The sequence below is a fragment of the Mastigoproctus giganteus genome, chromosome 9, assembly GCF_048544385.1.
Source record: "Mastigoproctus giganteus isolate SK-2022 chromosome 9, ASM4854438v1, whole genome shotgun sequence".
NCBI lineage: Eukaryota > Metazoa > Arthropoda > Arachnida > Uropygi > Thelyphonidae > Mastigoproctus > Mastigoproctus giganteus.
The window spans coordinates 155,234,985-155,250,267 of NC_143583.1; the positions used below are offsets into that span (position 1 = coordinate 155,234,985).

At 40.8% G+C, this 15,283-nt stretch overlaps 1 protein-coding gene across 3 annotated transcripts in view; it reads left to right on the plus strand.

The window, feature by feature from the left end:
- Positions 1-15,283, plus strand: part of LOC150080831 (DNA (cytosine-5)-methyltransferase 3A-like) — a 945,959-nt gene that overhangs the window by 65,431 nt on the left and 865,245 nt on the right. For 2 of the 3 annotated variants that reach the window (XM_090382019.1, XM_090382022.1), the window contains exon 2: positions 10,398-10,755. Coding sequence is in view for 1 of the 3 variants with exons in the window: in XM_090382022.1 (XP_090238148.1) it covers positions 10,731-10,755 (25 nt within the window). In the remaining 2 variants the exon portion in view is untranslated. Of the gene's footprint in view, positions 1-10,397; positions 10,756-11,330; positions 11,428-15,283 lie in introns of those variants that run through there. The other variant, XM_090382023.1, reaches the window with a different exon arrangement.

Below are 15,283 nucleotides of genomic sequence, written 5' to 3' on the forward strand. Positions count from 1 at the left end.
CCGGGAGAAAAACCATGCTACCGTCGCCTGAGACCGACGGTAGCATGGTTTTTTTCACAACCTAACTCAGCCAGGTTGTGAAAAAGACCCATAAAAATTCTTCCCGTCATCGATGGGATTCTCTCTTCTCTTGTACGTCCTTGGTTTTCCTCCGTTCTATTTCTATCCGGGAACTTGGATGTTATGTCTTGCTTCATCGCTCCATATGTTGCTCCAGAGTTCCTCAATCATCTTCTGCTCGGGCGGTCCGTTTCCGTCTTTCTTGTCCTGTCCTATACTCATGTAGAATTCTCTTTGAATTTCAATGAAGATTCGGTTGTTTATTTTCCTCTGGGAGTTCTCTTTGTATCTGCATATTGTCGTGTTAAGTGCAAGGAGGTTATGCTGCAGCATGTCTAAGTATTCTCCTATTCTCTAATTTTCGGTCTCGTGTTTGCTGTGGATGTTGTCTCTCTTTAGGATGCTCTTCACTGGCCTGCCCGTTCCAGCGATCTAAATCCCATCGAACACATATGGGACGCTCTGGGGAGACGCCTAGTGGAACGGCCACACCCACCAGAAAATGTTCACCAGCTGAAGAGGTTATTGTTGTTATTGTTATTTGGTTTTTTAGGAGCATTAGCAACTAAGGCCATATTGCTCCGGGATATGCGGTGGTCATTCCCTGGCCTTTCCGCATCCTCCATATTTGGTGGTGACGGGCTCGAACCCCGGTCTAATCAAGAAGAGTGTGCTATGCACTGCTGCTCCTTCCCACCTGGCTACGGAGGCGCCTAGCTGAAGAGGAATGGACGATGTTACCGCAAGAACTTATCAACAACATTGTTCTAAGTATGGACAGGCGGTGCAAAGCCTGCATCGACATTAGGGGTGGCCATATCTCCTACTGAGGACCTCCTCTTCCCTTTGTTCCATCTTTGGGAGTGATGCATCTGTAACATGGCAGCCAGTGCTATGTCGCCATTTTTGAATAAAGTTCCTCTGTACCGTCTTGTTTCCTTCGTCATTTCTGTACCTCACAGAGATTCCTTTGGTATCCTTTTCCCATATCCAGGCCACTCCTATGAGAAGCTACAGGGAAATCCTGACGCGTCCTTAAATTTTGCACACCAATGTATTTTTTACCATCGAAACTCCACAGCCATTTTTTAAAACTCAAACGGTCATAATTCCATAAGAATGTTCAGAATCGGATACGTAAACTTTTTTTAATTGTTTCCGGATCCAGAATGGTTCCCTTTGTAGGCCGAGCTTTAGATCCTGAAAGCTCAGCTTACACAGGCGTGGACTGGCCCTGGCGGCTGAGAGACAATCATCGCTGGGTCTAACAGAAAATTTGGATGAACAACTAATTAGTTATTTATTATTTATTAATAGTCATGGCGTGGAAAATGTTTCAAATGGCGACAAAATTACCATGAGCCTCTGTGCACAAAATCTGCCAATCTGACCTTGGTCCACATGCTGTGAAGTAAGGAAATATATAAGTCCACATAAGTAGCATGGTGTTTTATGGACGGCACCACCGGTGGTTTCCCAGATCTGCACCATGGTACTTTGCAAAGAAATACAGAACTTCTGTAAAGGCCAGAAAAAGTGTAATGTCTGGTTTGTGTTAGAGTAGTGTTATTGTGTCTCTGGCTACTTGGCCGCAGGGCCCCTAGTGGGACCTACGTTGCCATCACCACCGCTGGGAGGTGAGCCAGGTTGCTCATTATACTCTGTCTGGCTTCTGCCAGGGTTGCCTGAGCTTACTGACAGAGACCAAAAAAAAAAAAAAGAAAAAAGAAAAGAAGTTTAGTAAGGAAATAGCAAAGAAAGGTAGGTCAGAATTTAGTTAAATAAGAACAGGTCACAGAAAAGGAGGGCCTATTAGAGATGGAAACAGGGAGGAGTGGGGAAGGGGATTGGTCCCCAAGGAGAGAAAGCCATGAAGATATGCTCCCATGAGAGTGCCATATGAAGCCTGAATGGCAGGTATCAATCCTGCCCCCCAGAAGGGGTTAGCATGTCAGCATATAAATCCCACGACGGAGAGTTCATCGTCAGCAGATCCTACTCGAGAGAGAGTGACGGCCCGAGTTTGCACTGTGCCAAGATTTGCACTTAAATCCCGCCTGGATGAGAAGGGTGTATCCAGGTCAGAAAGAAGAAGAGTAGTTGCAGGGAGCAGTGAAGAAGAAGTGCAGAGTATTATTCTGAAGAGCAGAAATCCCTCAACAGGAAAGGAGCCATCATCAGCACAACCCTATTCATAAGTCAAGCCATCTAATTTAGCAGAAGCACACGCTGTTATAGCTTGGAAAAGCAAGAATCCAGTGTTGAATAGGTAACCCTCTAGAATGGGAACACATCAAGTAATGACTTAGAGAATCAGGCTGAAACATTATAGGTGAGTGGGAGCCGGCTGTGGGATGGTTTGTGGAAGAGTTGATGCTTGGATAAGGCATCTTCGCTTGAAAAGAGAAGTAGCAAATGTAGAAAAGCTGTGAAAGCATACTTGGAACTGATTAGTGCATTAATAGGTTTCATAATATTATTATTATTACAAGCCATATAGTGCAAGGAAGCCTGAGGCTTATGCTGCACCAGCCAAAAAAAATTTCCAAGTTGCCCTGAGAGAGAGAGAGAGAGAGAGAGAGAGAGAGAGAGAGAGAGAGAGAGAGAGAGAGAGAGAGAGAGAGAGAGAGAGAGAAGAAGGGAATCACCAAGAAAGAGAAGAATGATGATATCCAGCTGAGGACTCTGGGTGTGCCAAACCCATTCTCACCAGATATGAGCCCCTGTGGTTTCTCCACAGAAGCATAGATTATCTTCAGAAAGACCCAGATCATGCAGCTTTTTCTTGATGAAACCATGTCTAGTTAAGAGTATGATGTCTCTGTGGGTGGTGTAAATCATCGAAGGCACTGCTTTTCAGTTGAAGAAACCAAGGGAAGCAAGTTCCTGGTAATATGACCCTTGTCCCCAATTGACCAATGAGTCTGCCAGATGGCGACGAGTTGGAGAGGGTTGAAGGGATCTATTCTTCAATCCCCAGTCTCTCACGTGTCCCTCGTGACACGTGAGAGCATGGCAATAAACTGCCTTTTCTTGTCTCTGATTACCTTCAGGTGAAAGGACAAGCGGTCATCGAGGGTGACATCAAGAAATTCCACAGAACAGTGGTTGGTAAGCGACTGCTCGCTGATTCTTATAGTTGGAGGACGACGAATGTCAAGATTGTCCTTCAGCATGAGGGTATTGCACCTTTTGATGGAGATGGTAAGCTTGTGAACTGCTGTCCAGACAGTCAGGTCAGACAAAACAATGTTCTTTTAAGTAAGGGGATTTGATATTCAGGGATATTCATGTGATGTTGTGGCGGACTCCAGGGTTCCCCCCAATTAGCTGCTGTTGTACATCTTGTGAAGAAGCTTGCACCATCATCATCATCAGCCATTTTCAATCCACTGCAGGATGAAGGCCTCTCCAGCAACTTTCCAGTTCCTTCTGTTTTGAGCACTGGCCATCCATTTACTACTCAAAAACTCATGAATTTCATCTATCCATCTCCGCCTTTGTCTTCCAGGTTTTCTTCTAGCTCCTCTTGGGTACCATTCTGTTATTTTCTTAGTCCATCTGTCATCATGTCTTCGAGCTATGTGTCCTGCCCAAGACCATTTTAGTTCTTTAGTTTTGATAAGAATGTCCTTTACTTGAGTTTGCTGCCTAATCCATGTGTTTCTCTTCTTATCTAACAGTCTGATTCCCAATATAATTCGTTCCATTCTTCGCTGTGTAGTTCTTAGCTTCTCTTCCATTCTTTTGGTGAGTGCCCAAGTTTTACTTCCATAAGTCATGGTGGGGAGTACACATTGATTCATTATTTTACGTTTCAGATAAACTGGGATATTGCTCTTCAGTATGTGACTATATTTCCTGAATGCTATCCATCCAAAATTTATTCTTCTCTTGACTTCCAGCCATTTATCATTATTACAGCTAATAACTTGTCCCAGATAAGTATATGACTCCACCTTTTCAATTACTGCTCCTTCAATCATTATTTCCCTTTCCGTGGCATACTTGTTCATCATTAATTTTGTTTTAGCCATATTCATCTTTAGTCCAAAATCCTTACTAACTGTGCATAACTGATTAAGATTTTCCTCTAATTCTTTGGGATCGTGGCTTATGACCACAATGTCATCTGAAAATCGTAAATGGTTTAGGTACTCTCCGTTCACATTGACTCCTTTCTGCGACCAGTCTAATCTTCTGAAATCTTCCTCAAGGGCAGCAGTAAACAGCTTCGGAGATATTGTGTCTCCTTGTCGAACTCCTTTCTCGATTTTAAATTTGCTACTGTCTTTGTCTAGTCTAATAAAGGATGTAGCACTCTCATATATTTTCTTCAAAATCATAATATATGGAGTATCTATGCCTTGTCTTTCCAGTGCCCGAAACATTGCCTTATGCTGTATGGAGTCAAATGCCTTTTCATAATCCACAAATTCCAGGCATAATGGTGTTTTATATTCATTTGCTTTCTCCATTAGCTGTGATATTACGTGAAGGTGATCCATAGTTGAGAATCCTGTCCTAAAGCCAGCTTGCTCTTTCGGTTGATTCTCATCAAGTATTCTTTCTAATCTGTTAGTAATGACCCTTGTGAACTGTAGATATGGGATAACAAGCTAATTGGTCTATAATTTCCAATTTCCAATTTATCTTCTCCTTTCTTATGTAGCAAAACTATGATTGCATTATTCCACTGCTTAGGCATCACACCTTTTCTAATGCACTTTGTGAAGAGCCTTGCCAGTTTTTGTGTTATGTCTCTTCCTCCCAATTTTAACAACTCTACAGTAACTTCATCTTCCCCCGGGGCTTTCCGATTCTTCATTTTCTTCAATGCATGTTCTACTTCATCAGGAAGAATATCGGGTATGTCGTATGTGTTGCTACTTTGCAATCCATCTTCCCCACTGCTGGTATCATTCCCTCGCTCCTTGTATAATTCTCTATAGTAGTTTTCTGCTATTTGAATTATGCCTTCTCTGCTGTTTATAAGTACTTGCTATTCTTCAGTTTCAGTATCATTTGTCTTTCTGTATTACTGCTCATGGCTGCTGATTTAAATCCTTTGTTTTCCCTTAATGCTTGTTTTACATTTCTTGTGTTAAATCTTCTTATGTCCTCTCTGAGTCTCTTTCTAATGGCTTTGCATAACAGTATACTCAATTTTCTCCCTGTCAGTGTTTTTCTTGCTCTTCCTTTGTCGTCTTTGGTTCATCATGACAAGTGTTTCTTGACTAATTTTTTCTTCTTTGGATTTCTGTTTCCCTATAGGTTTCTTGGGCTTTATCACTTTCAGAAAGTTGTAATATTCCTCGTCGATATCTTGGTCCTGAGCAGTCTGCAGAAGCTCAAACTTGTTCTTAAGTTCCAGTACATACTGCTTTTTCTCCTCCTCTGTTATTTCAAAGACCTTTGTATTATTTACTCGAGTCAGTTTTTTCCTTTCCTTTTCTACATCTATATCAAGTGTACATCTCACCATTCTGTGATCACTTCCAACATTTACCTTATTTAGGACGGTAACATCATTCACAATATATCTTCTGTTAGTGAGGATGAAGTCGATTTCATTAGTTGTTAATCCATTTGGACTCTTCCATGTCCACTTTCTGTTCACCCTTTTCTTGAAAAAAGTGTTCATTACTGACATTCCTTGAGATTCTGCAAATTCCACAAGTCTTTCACCTCTTTTATTTCTTTCACCAATTCCAAAATTTCCTATGTTTCCTCTTTCTGCGCTGTTTTGCCTTTTTCCAACCTTAGCATTGAAGTCCCCCATAATAATAGTGTAGTGGGTTTTCTGCTCATCTAGAAGACTCTCAATTTCAGTGTACATTTCTTCAACCTCTTCATCATCATGGCTCGATGTTGGTGCATAAATCATTATAATCTTTAGCTTGTACCTCTTAGAAATCTTGAGTATTAGTCTTGACACCCTTGGTGATGTACTTTTGAATTCCAAAATGTTGTTTTTAAAATCTTTATGGACCAGAAACCCAACTCCCCCTTCACTCCTTTCACTGTTTCCATTGGTGTACAGCAGATTTCCACTTGATAAGCTTATAAGTGATTCATTTCTTCTTCTTGTTTCAGCCAAACCGATGATATTCCAATTCACATTTTCTAATTCCTTTTCCAGCTCTAATATCCTGTCTTCACCGATGAGTGATCGTACGTTATAACAGGCCAAGTTCAATTTCCGTGCATGGCAGCCTGGTTGTACCCAGAGATTCTTAGCACCCTCTGCTTCCACTCTGATCCTGTCGCTGCCGTAAGAGGGAGTGTGAAAGCTGCTGGGGACTGAGGGCCATTTGTATTGTTGTGCTCTCATTGCTGGAGGGTTTGGTCTTTTCCTCTTCACGCTGACCAGGTGTCTTGAAGAGAACCACTCTACACGTTCGTTGCCACCTAAGTGACGTAACAGGGCCTACCATCGAGAAGGTGTGCATGAGTGGATTTTAGGTAGGCAGGCCAACCGGACTTCTCCTAAATCTTCTGTAATAGAGAGATATTGGATCCATCAGTGTTTTAGGCTGAGTGTCTGATAACACACAGGATACCTGTTCCCCTCTAAGCCCCTTGCACCAAAGGCGGCCAATTTTATGTAGTGTGTTGAGTGTGTAAGTGTGATGATATGTTCTGTTGTTGTTGTTGTTGTTGTATTGTCGGGCGGCACCTGGCGCTTAGCAGGTGGTAAGCAGCAACACCTGGTCACCACGTCCACACCCCCACCACATGGAAGCAGCCAGGATCAATTATCGTCTCATTGTATCCACTTGGACAAGTCCCAAGCAAATGCAATAGAAGTAGAATAGAAAAGGTATTTAGGTTGGAGAAGTATGGGAATTGGTAAGGGGTTGGGAAAGAATAGTAACGAGGGATAAACAGATGGATCCATCGGAAATAGAAGAGAAAGCAAGTAAACAGAAAGATCATTTAAGTAAGGAAACAAGGACTGTATATTATCCACTTTAATTAATGCTTGCACATTAATAAAATGGCATACATAAACTTAAAATAAATGTCCGTCAATTTGATCTTTACAAAATTCTAGTCTTTTGGACACAGTGCGACACTAGGGGCAGGGCCGTGCCAAGCCATTTTAGTACCTGAGGCAAGAATGAAAAATTGCGCCCTACTGTTAATTATAGCAGCATTGTCAATTATTTAATCTTACTTTTGGCGCCCCTTTCAGCTTTTAACCCTAGGCAACAGCCTCGTTCGCCTCACCCTCGGCACGACTCTGGGTAAGGCACAATTCCTCAGAAATGTTCGGAATTCTCTGTTGACTGCTGAAGCTGTCACAAACAAAAACTTGACTCCAAATTATTTTAAAAAATTTTCCGCAGGTTTTAAATTTGATTTTTTTTGTTTATTTCTAATGAAATGATTATTTTACAACGCTGTAAGGTTCTGTCATTGTTTTTAGCATTAGCATTAGCATTAGTAGAGGCATTTGATGCAAGAAAGCAAGCTTATGCAGCATCAGCCAAAAAAAAAAAAAAAAAAAAAAAAAAATAACATAAATAAATAAAAATAACCACTTCCACTTCACCCCTCTGTTCGTTCGAAATACCTGTCCAGCTGAGCCTTAAACTTATTTAGGCTATCAACTTCCACGACAAGGGATGGAAGTCTGTTCCACCCACCAACCACCCGCTGGCTAAAGGCAAATTTCCGCACATCTATCCTACATCTGTCTTTCCTCAATTTGAATTTATGCCCTCTCAGGTGATTTTTCTGAGCTAGAGGAAGAATCCCATCAGCATTGAGCATGCTCAAACCATTCAAGGCTTTGTACACCTCTATCAGATCACCCCGCTGGTGCCTAGTTTCCAGACACTGTAATTTGCAAAACTTAAGCCTTTCTTCGTAAGAGAACCCCTTTGTCCCATTCACCAATCTAGTTGCCCTTCTCTGTACTCGTTCCAGCAGCTCTACATCCTTCCTGAAATGAGGCCTCCAGGCCTGTATACAGTACTCTAGGTGTGGCCTGACCATTGCCTTATACAAGGGAATAATCACCTCCTTATCCCTGCTAGAAAAATTTCTATATATCATTGACAATACACCATTTATTTGACATATAGATTTAAATTTAATTATTAAAAGTAAGTGGTATATTTTTATTTCAGCTCTAGCCAAATGAAATCAGCTTTATTCATTGGGGGAGGCTTGCACAGATTTATTTATCATTTTAGGGTGCGGCAGTATCGCAAAGATTGAGAACCTCCTAATAAGGGGATACTGGGAGACTTCCGCAGCTTCTCGAGAACGCGTGGTATCGTCACCGTCCTCCCCACACCGAGTGGAAAAGGCCTGGTGTGGGGAGGACGTCGAGGAACTTTAATGGGCTTTTTTCACTCATTTAGTCGGAATCAGGCGTAGATAGCAAGGTTCCTTCCCCCCTACCCCAGAAAATGGGGATTTTCATCCAGCAAAACAGACAAATCGACCATAGAACACACGCAATTAACAGACATAAGACACACAGCACGGCAGATGAATTTAAATATTAGGGTGGCCTAATATAATAGTTTTTTTTTTTTTTTTTTTGCTTCAACAATACCAAGAACTGTATTCTCAAAGACCCAAATTAGCCATCGGTTGGTTATATTGTACGAGAAGTAATCAGGTGATGCCCACAGGGATCGCATTCTATCCGCATTATTTATGTCTTCGCGTATAGCACCGCCTTTCCCACAACGTGTGGGAAAGGCCCGGGTTCGAATCCGTCAATGACGCGAAGAATTTTCATGAACTTTTTTTTTGCTCCGTGGCTGAGTAGTCGTATTAGGCGAGAATATCAAAGTTTTTCCATCCTTGGAAACTCGTTTTTTTTTTCGTCCTGCAGAACAGGCAAAACGACTAGAGAACACACGAAATTTACAGACTTAAATACACGTGGGTGGATGAGGCAATTCTCAGATTTAATTTTCAGTGCCCCAATGTGAGTTTTTAACTGTATTATTTCGCTCCGTGCTTGAGTTAGACAGGAAGTTTTTTCGTTATTATTTTCCCCCAGTAGTTACGACGTCACCACTCTCGCGGTGTAACCTTCGCCGCAGTTCAAGTTATATACGAACTACAAAAGGTAAATATACACTGGTGTACAAAACTTAAGGACCAACGCTATTTCTAAAGGTTACAACCACAAATTCTTTACTTAAGGTACTCTTTACTGATGAGAGTAGATTCAGTCTCAGCAGCGATTCTGGACGTCAGCTAATCTGGCGAGAGGTTGTTGGCACACGGTATACCCCACAAACATTACTGAAAGGGATTGATATGGCGGTCGAGGTGTTCTCGTTTGGGGCGGCGTTATCTTGGATGGACATACACAACTCCAGATACTGGAAGGCGATACTGAAACCAGTGCACGCTACTGTACTGAGGTAATCCTTTCCCATGTGCGTCTTTTCCGAGGTGCCATTCGCTCCGAGTTCGTGTTTATGGACGATAACGCCACACCCCATCGCACTTCAGCTGTTGATATGCTTTTGGAAAGTGAGGACATTGTTCGTATGGATTGGCCTGCCCGTTCCGGCGATCTAAATCCCATCGAACACATATGAGACGCTCTCGGGAGACGCCCAGCATAACGTCCACACCCACCAGAAAATGTTCACCAGCTGAAGATGGCGCTGACAGAGAAATGAACGATGTTACCGCAAGAACTTATCAACAACATTGTTCAAAGTATGGACATGCAGTGCAAAGCCTGCATCCACATTAGGGGTGGCCATATCTTTTACTGAGGGCCACCTGTTCCCTATGTTCCATCTTTGGTAGTGATGCATCTGTATCATGGCAGCCAGTGCTATGTTGCCATTTTTGAATAAAGCCCATCTGTACCGTTTTGTTTCCGTTGTTGTGTCGATGTTGTTTTCTTCATCATTTTTGTACCTCACGAGGTTCCTTTGGTATGCTTTTCCCATGTCCAGGCCACTCCTATGAGAAGCTACAGGTGAAAACCTGACTGGTCCTTAAATTTTACACACCAGTGTACATACGCACAAATATAAATATAAATAAATATACATCCGAAAATATAAATATAAATAAATATACATACGCACAAATATATAAATATATATACATAAATATACGGTTATGTTATGTCATGTTAGACTTAGTTGATTAATGAGAAATTGGCAGCCTTGTATAGAGTATTCTGTAATAATCATATGATTTACGGTTTTCCTTCATAAGGTCAATCCATGGCATTATGTAAATAAGCGTAATATTATTTATATTGCTATAAATTTCCATTGCACTTTCAAAGTTTATTTTCATTTTTATAATTAATTTTCTTTATATATGTATATACGCAGAGGCCATGGTACCGGAGGACCCCTGAACATCGCTTTATTTGGCAGAGCACCTCCAGATTTACAGAATTTCATCATATGATTTTAGTCACTGTGCACCGAACAGGCTTCACTAAACGGAAGTTAGAAACGAAAGCTGCAGAGGATTACGTCATCTACTCTCCATCCCAGACACGAGCTAGTGATGATGATGCTCTAGCCGGAGAGCTAGAGGAAAGGACGTTGCACTCGGATGTAGGGCCAAGGTCAAAGGGGGGGACCGGTACCAGGTAGAGAGTGGAAAGTCAGTCAAAGTTCGCTGAAAAACGAGGCTTGCCTGTGTGGCGAGGGCGGAGTATGCTCCAGACTGGGGAGCGCAAAGGTAGGTCAAGATTCCTAATGTGTTTAACTGATCCATATGGGTTACGGAGCACTAGCCAACCAGTCCTTTACTTGCAGTGCTCTTGTGTATGTCAGTGGATCTGCGTGCGCATGCATATGTTGGTATAAGTGTTTCCGAATTGACGTAGTGATTACCATGGTTACAGTACTACCTGTACTGATCTTCCTTGGACTTGAGTCATTGGATTCAAAAATTTATATAGGCCGTATTTTACACGAAATGTTTTTATTCGTATAATAATTTTGATAATTAAAAAATTGCGATACACGAAGAAAAATTTGATGCCATGTAATCTTCCCTTTCTGACTTGTAATTAATAAAAAAAATGCAAGGAAATAAAGTTTGTGTCACTAAATATTTCCGAGAGAACTATAGGAATTAAAAAGAGCAACGGGTAGAGACATTGTAAAAGTAGTTTTTACGTGGTGGAGCTCACTCATATCAGTTTTCGTGAAATATATCTCTATATTATATTTATATTCTTTCAATCAGGAGCGGTCCCAGGATTTTCTAAATGTGGGGGGGGGGGCTAAAGTAGTGTACCCAGTAATCATTAAGCATTATTCACCATATAGCAGTAAAAATTAACATTATGTTATCATAGGGGAACTGTAGCCTCTTTGGCACCTCCTGGGACTGGCCCTCCTTACGGTATGTCAAGACTAATATCGATTTTTTGGCATTTAATTAATATATATACCGCAGTGCTCGAATTGGGACACTATGTGTTATACTGTATTATTATTATTTTAATTTTTATAACAAGAAAGCCGATGTAGAAATAAAAATGGGGAGGTAGTCTATTGCATTCCAAGGCAGAAAATGCTAAACCTAAGCAGAGCAGGTTATATAATATATATATTATTCTTATTGAAGATTGTATACTGTAAGCTTCATATACTGAAGGTATTTATATGCATAACATAATTATTATGAGAATAAGATTCTGCATGCAAAAAAAAAAAAAAAAAATGTGATGTGGGGGTTTTGCTACATTCAATATAGATACAAGAATTAATTAATTTAATGAATGAACAAAGTTTTTATTCACTGTTAAATTCATTTAAGGAGCAATGAAAACTTTATAAATTACATTAGTTGTGAATGGAATACTTTTCTTATAGCTTCCTTTGATTGGCTTGACTTGTTTTCCAAGGTTGTTGGAGCTTGTACTGTTTAACTGAATTGTTTGTAAGATAGTAGTTGTAGCATCAGTATAAGCTTTATTAGAATGTAATTTGTCAGTTAATTTGACATTGATTTAGGATCTCTAGTAGTTTTTCCTTTACTTCTTTGAAAAGGTCTGTGTTAGAATCCCATTTAATGCCTAACTTCTGGAATCCACATAACACATGGCCCTCTGTGACGTACCAGCACCCTCTGGGTGCCGACAGCACGTTGCAAGTGCACCACCTTTGGATTTCAAAGTAATACACAATTTTTAATATTTTCATGAATTAATTGAAACATAAGATATTGCGTGTATTCAAAAATTTGGCGAATAAAAAATTTATTCCCAGAAGCACCACCTTGCAAAATATCCTGCCGGTGTCCATGGTGATGGTCAGTGGCAGACTGGTCAGGGTGTCAGCTTGCCCGATGGCAAGTGGGCCCCCTTGCAATAACATATTAGACAAAATGTTAAAAATGTTAATGACCTTTTAGTGGCTTGAAAATATAATAGAAGTTCCAATATTATTACTGTATGCAACTAAAATTTGTGTTGTATTACTATTTTAATAAAAATTTTTTAATAAAATCATTTTTATTAAAGAGTGGGCCCCCTTTGTCTCCTGGAAACCAATATTTTTAGACCCAGTCCACCACTGTTGAAGATATAGTGGTTTTGTTACTTGTTAGCATTAGTAGTTGCATATGATGCAAGAAAGCAAGCTTATACAGCATCAGCCAAAAAAAAAAAAAAAAAAAAACCCACTTGCCATTCACCTCCATCTGCTCCAAATGTTTGTCCAGTTCTTCCTTGAATTTATTTAAGCTACCAACTTCCACAATGACAGATGGAAGTTTGTTCCAGCAATCAACCACTCGCTGGCTAAAGGCAAATTTCTACACAACTATTCTGCAATTGTCTTTCCTCAATTTGAATATATGCATCCTGAAATGCATAATCTGAGCATAATCTGAGCTTGTACTGTTTAACTGAATTGTTTGTAAGATAGTAGTTGTAGCATCAGTATAAGCTTTATTAGAATGTAATTTAGTGACAAATGGGCCTGGAGTACTGGGGTCCATAGTTTAACAAATAGATATTTATTTAAAGTATACCCAGTATAAAATAAAATAAAATAAAAATAAAATATTTCAGTAGCTTTCGGAACTCGTGTCCCTTTGTCAACTGACAAATTTGAATACATTACAAGCAAAGTGTGGCACGTTACTCATTCGTCATTGTTGTAGCACGGACGTGTGCTGCCTTGCGCCAGTGATCATCCATCAATAAAACGGTTGTCTCCAGGATTGGATGTATACGCATGCCTTTCTGGCGATTTAATGCCTTAGGGTTGTTCATTATGTTTAGTGACTCTAGCCATAGGCGGTGGCGAAAGTGTCGCGCGTGGTCCACTATCTCAAAGTCGCGCTTGGGGTCAAGATCGTGGTTGGTAGCCCAAAAATGTTCTGCAAGCGCGGACTGGTCAGTTTCGGCAAGCCGGATTGCTCTGTCGTGTTCCGTGAGGCGATCCTGGAGACGTCTCGATGTCTCATCTACGTAGCAACTGTTACAGGCCCTACAGGTGATACGGTACACTACATTGCTGCGTAAGACAGGTGTGACAGGGGTCTTCACACTGGAGACAAGTGAACGTAGGTTCCTACCTGGTAATTTGTCAGTTAATTTGACATTGATTTAGGATTTCTAGTAGTTTTTCCTTTACTTCTTTGAAAAGGTCTGTGTTAGAATTCCATTTAATGCCTAACTTCTGGAATCCACATTAGACTTGTCGACGACACTATTTAAAGCCTTAAACACTTCAATCAGATCACCTTGCAGGTGCCTAGTCTCCAGATGTTGCAATTTGCAGAACTTGGGCCTTTCTTGGTAAGAGCACCCCTTTGTTCCCCTTACCAATCTCATTGCCCTTCCCTGTACCCGTTCCAGCAGTTCTACATCCTTCCTAAAATAAGGCCTCCAGACTTATATACAGTACTTACAGCGTGGCCTGACCATTGTCTTATACAAAGGGATAACTGCTAGCAAAGTTCTTGTATATCTTTGACAAGACCCCCATGAACTGCTGTATAAGCCTATCTGCACTGCTCTGAAAACTTCATATCTGATGGCACAATTACTCACAGGACTTTTTCATTCTCCAATACCCTGAGTGTAGTACTGCACAGTTGGTATGTTACTCTGGGGTTACTGCTACTCATATGCAGTACTTTGAATTTGTCAATGTTAAACTTCAGTTGCCACCTCTCAGCCCATCTGCCCAACTTTTCTAAGTCCTGTTGCATCCACATACCGTTGTTATTGTTATTAACAACCCTGTCAACCGTTGTCTCATTTGCGAAGTTGGAAATTAAACCTGTTATACCTTCACCAATCGTTGATAAATATAGAAAATGACAATGGTTCGAACACCGAACCCTGGGACTCCACTAATAACATTAGTCCATGATGAGCAGTGTCCATTCTCTGTCCACTCTCTTTCTTCTTCCACTCAACCATCCTTTTGTACATAGCAGAAACTTTCCCTTAATGCCATAGTGCTCCAATTTGTACAGAGCTCTCTGTGTGCAACAGTATCAAAAGCTTTCTGGAAATCCAAGTATATGAAATCAGAATTAATTTTTGCATTCAGTTCCTTTGTGACCACATCGTATTATCCACTGAAATTGGTCAGGCAAGATTTTCCCTTAACCAACCCATGCTGTGCCTGAACCATAGCTGCAGTCTTGTCTAGATGATCCTGCATTGTTTCTTTGACCAGTGACTCCAATTACTTTCATTGGAACAGGAGTTAAACTAACTGATCTGTAATTACTCATGTTATCCTTTGATACCCCTTTGTGAATTGGAGATACATTTGCACTTCTCCAGTGTGTGGGGACCTCCCCTGAAACCAAGGATGCTCTCATAATTATGGCTGAGGGTTTGCTTACTTCACTTGCTGCCTCCTTTAATATAACTGGATAGATTCCATCCCCCCCCCTGGTGCCTTTCTTATGTTTCACTTCAAGAATTTCTCCTCCACTTTCTTCTCAATTATTAGAAAGTCATTTAGCTGCTTGTTAAGAGTTTGATAAGCTTCTGGCCTCCACTTCCCTACAGAATTCCTCATGTATGAATGTAGATGCAAAATACTCATTCAGTTTGTCAGCTACTTGAGCAGGATCATCAATGGTCGAACCCTCAATATCAAGTGGACCAATCTAATTCATCCACCTCCTTCTAGAGTTTACAATAAGTAAAGAAGTATTTTCTGTTTTTCTTTGCATCCTTTGCGAAGGATTTCTCGTAATCTGCCTTCGCCTGCCTAAACTCCCT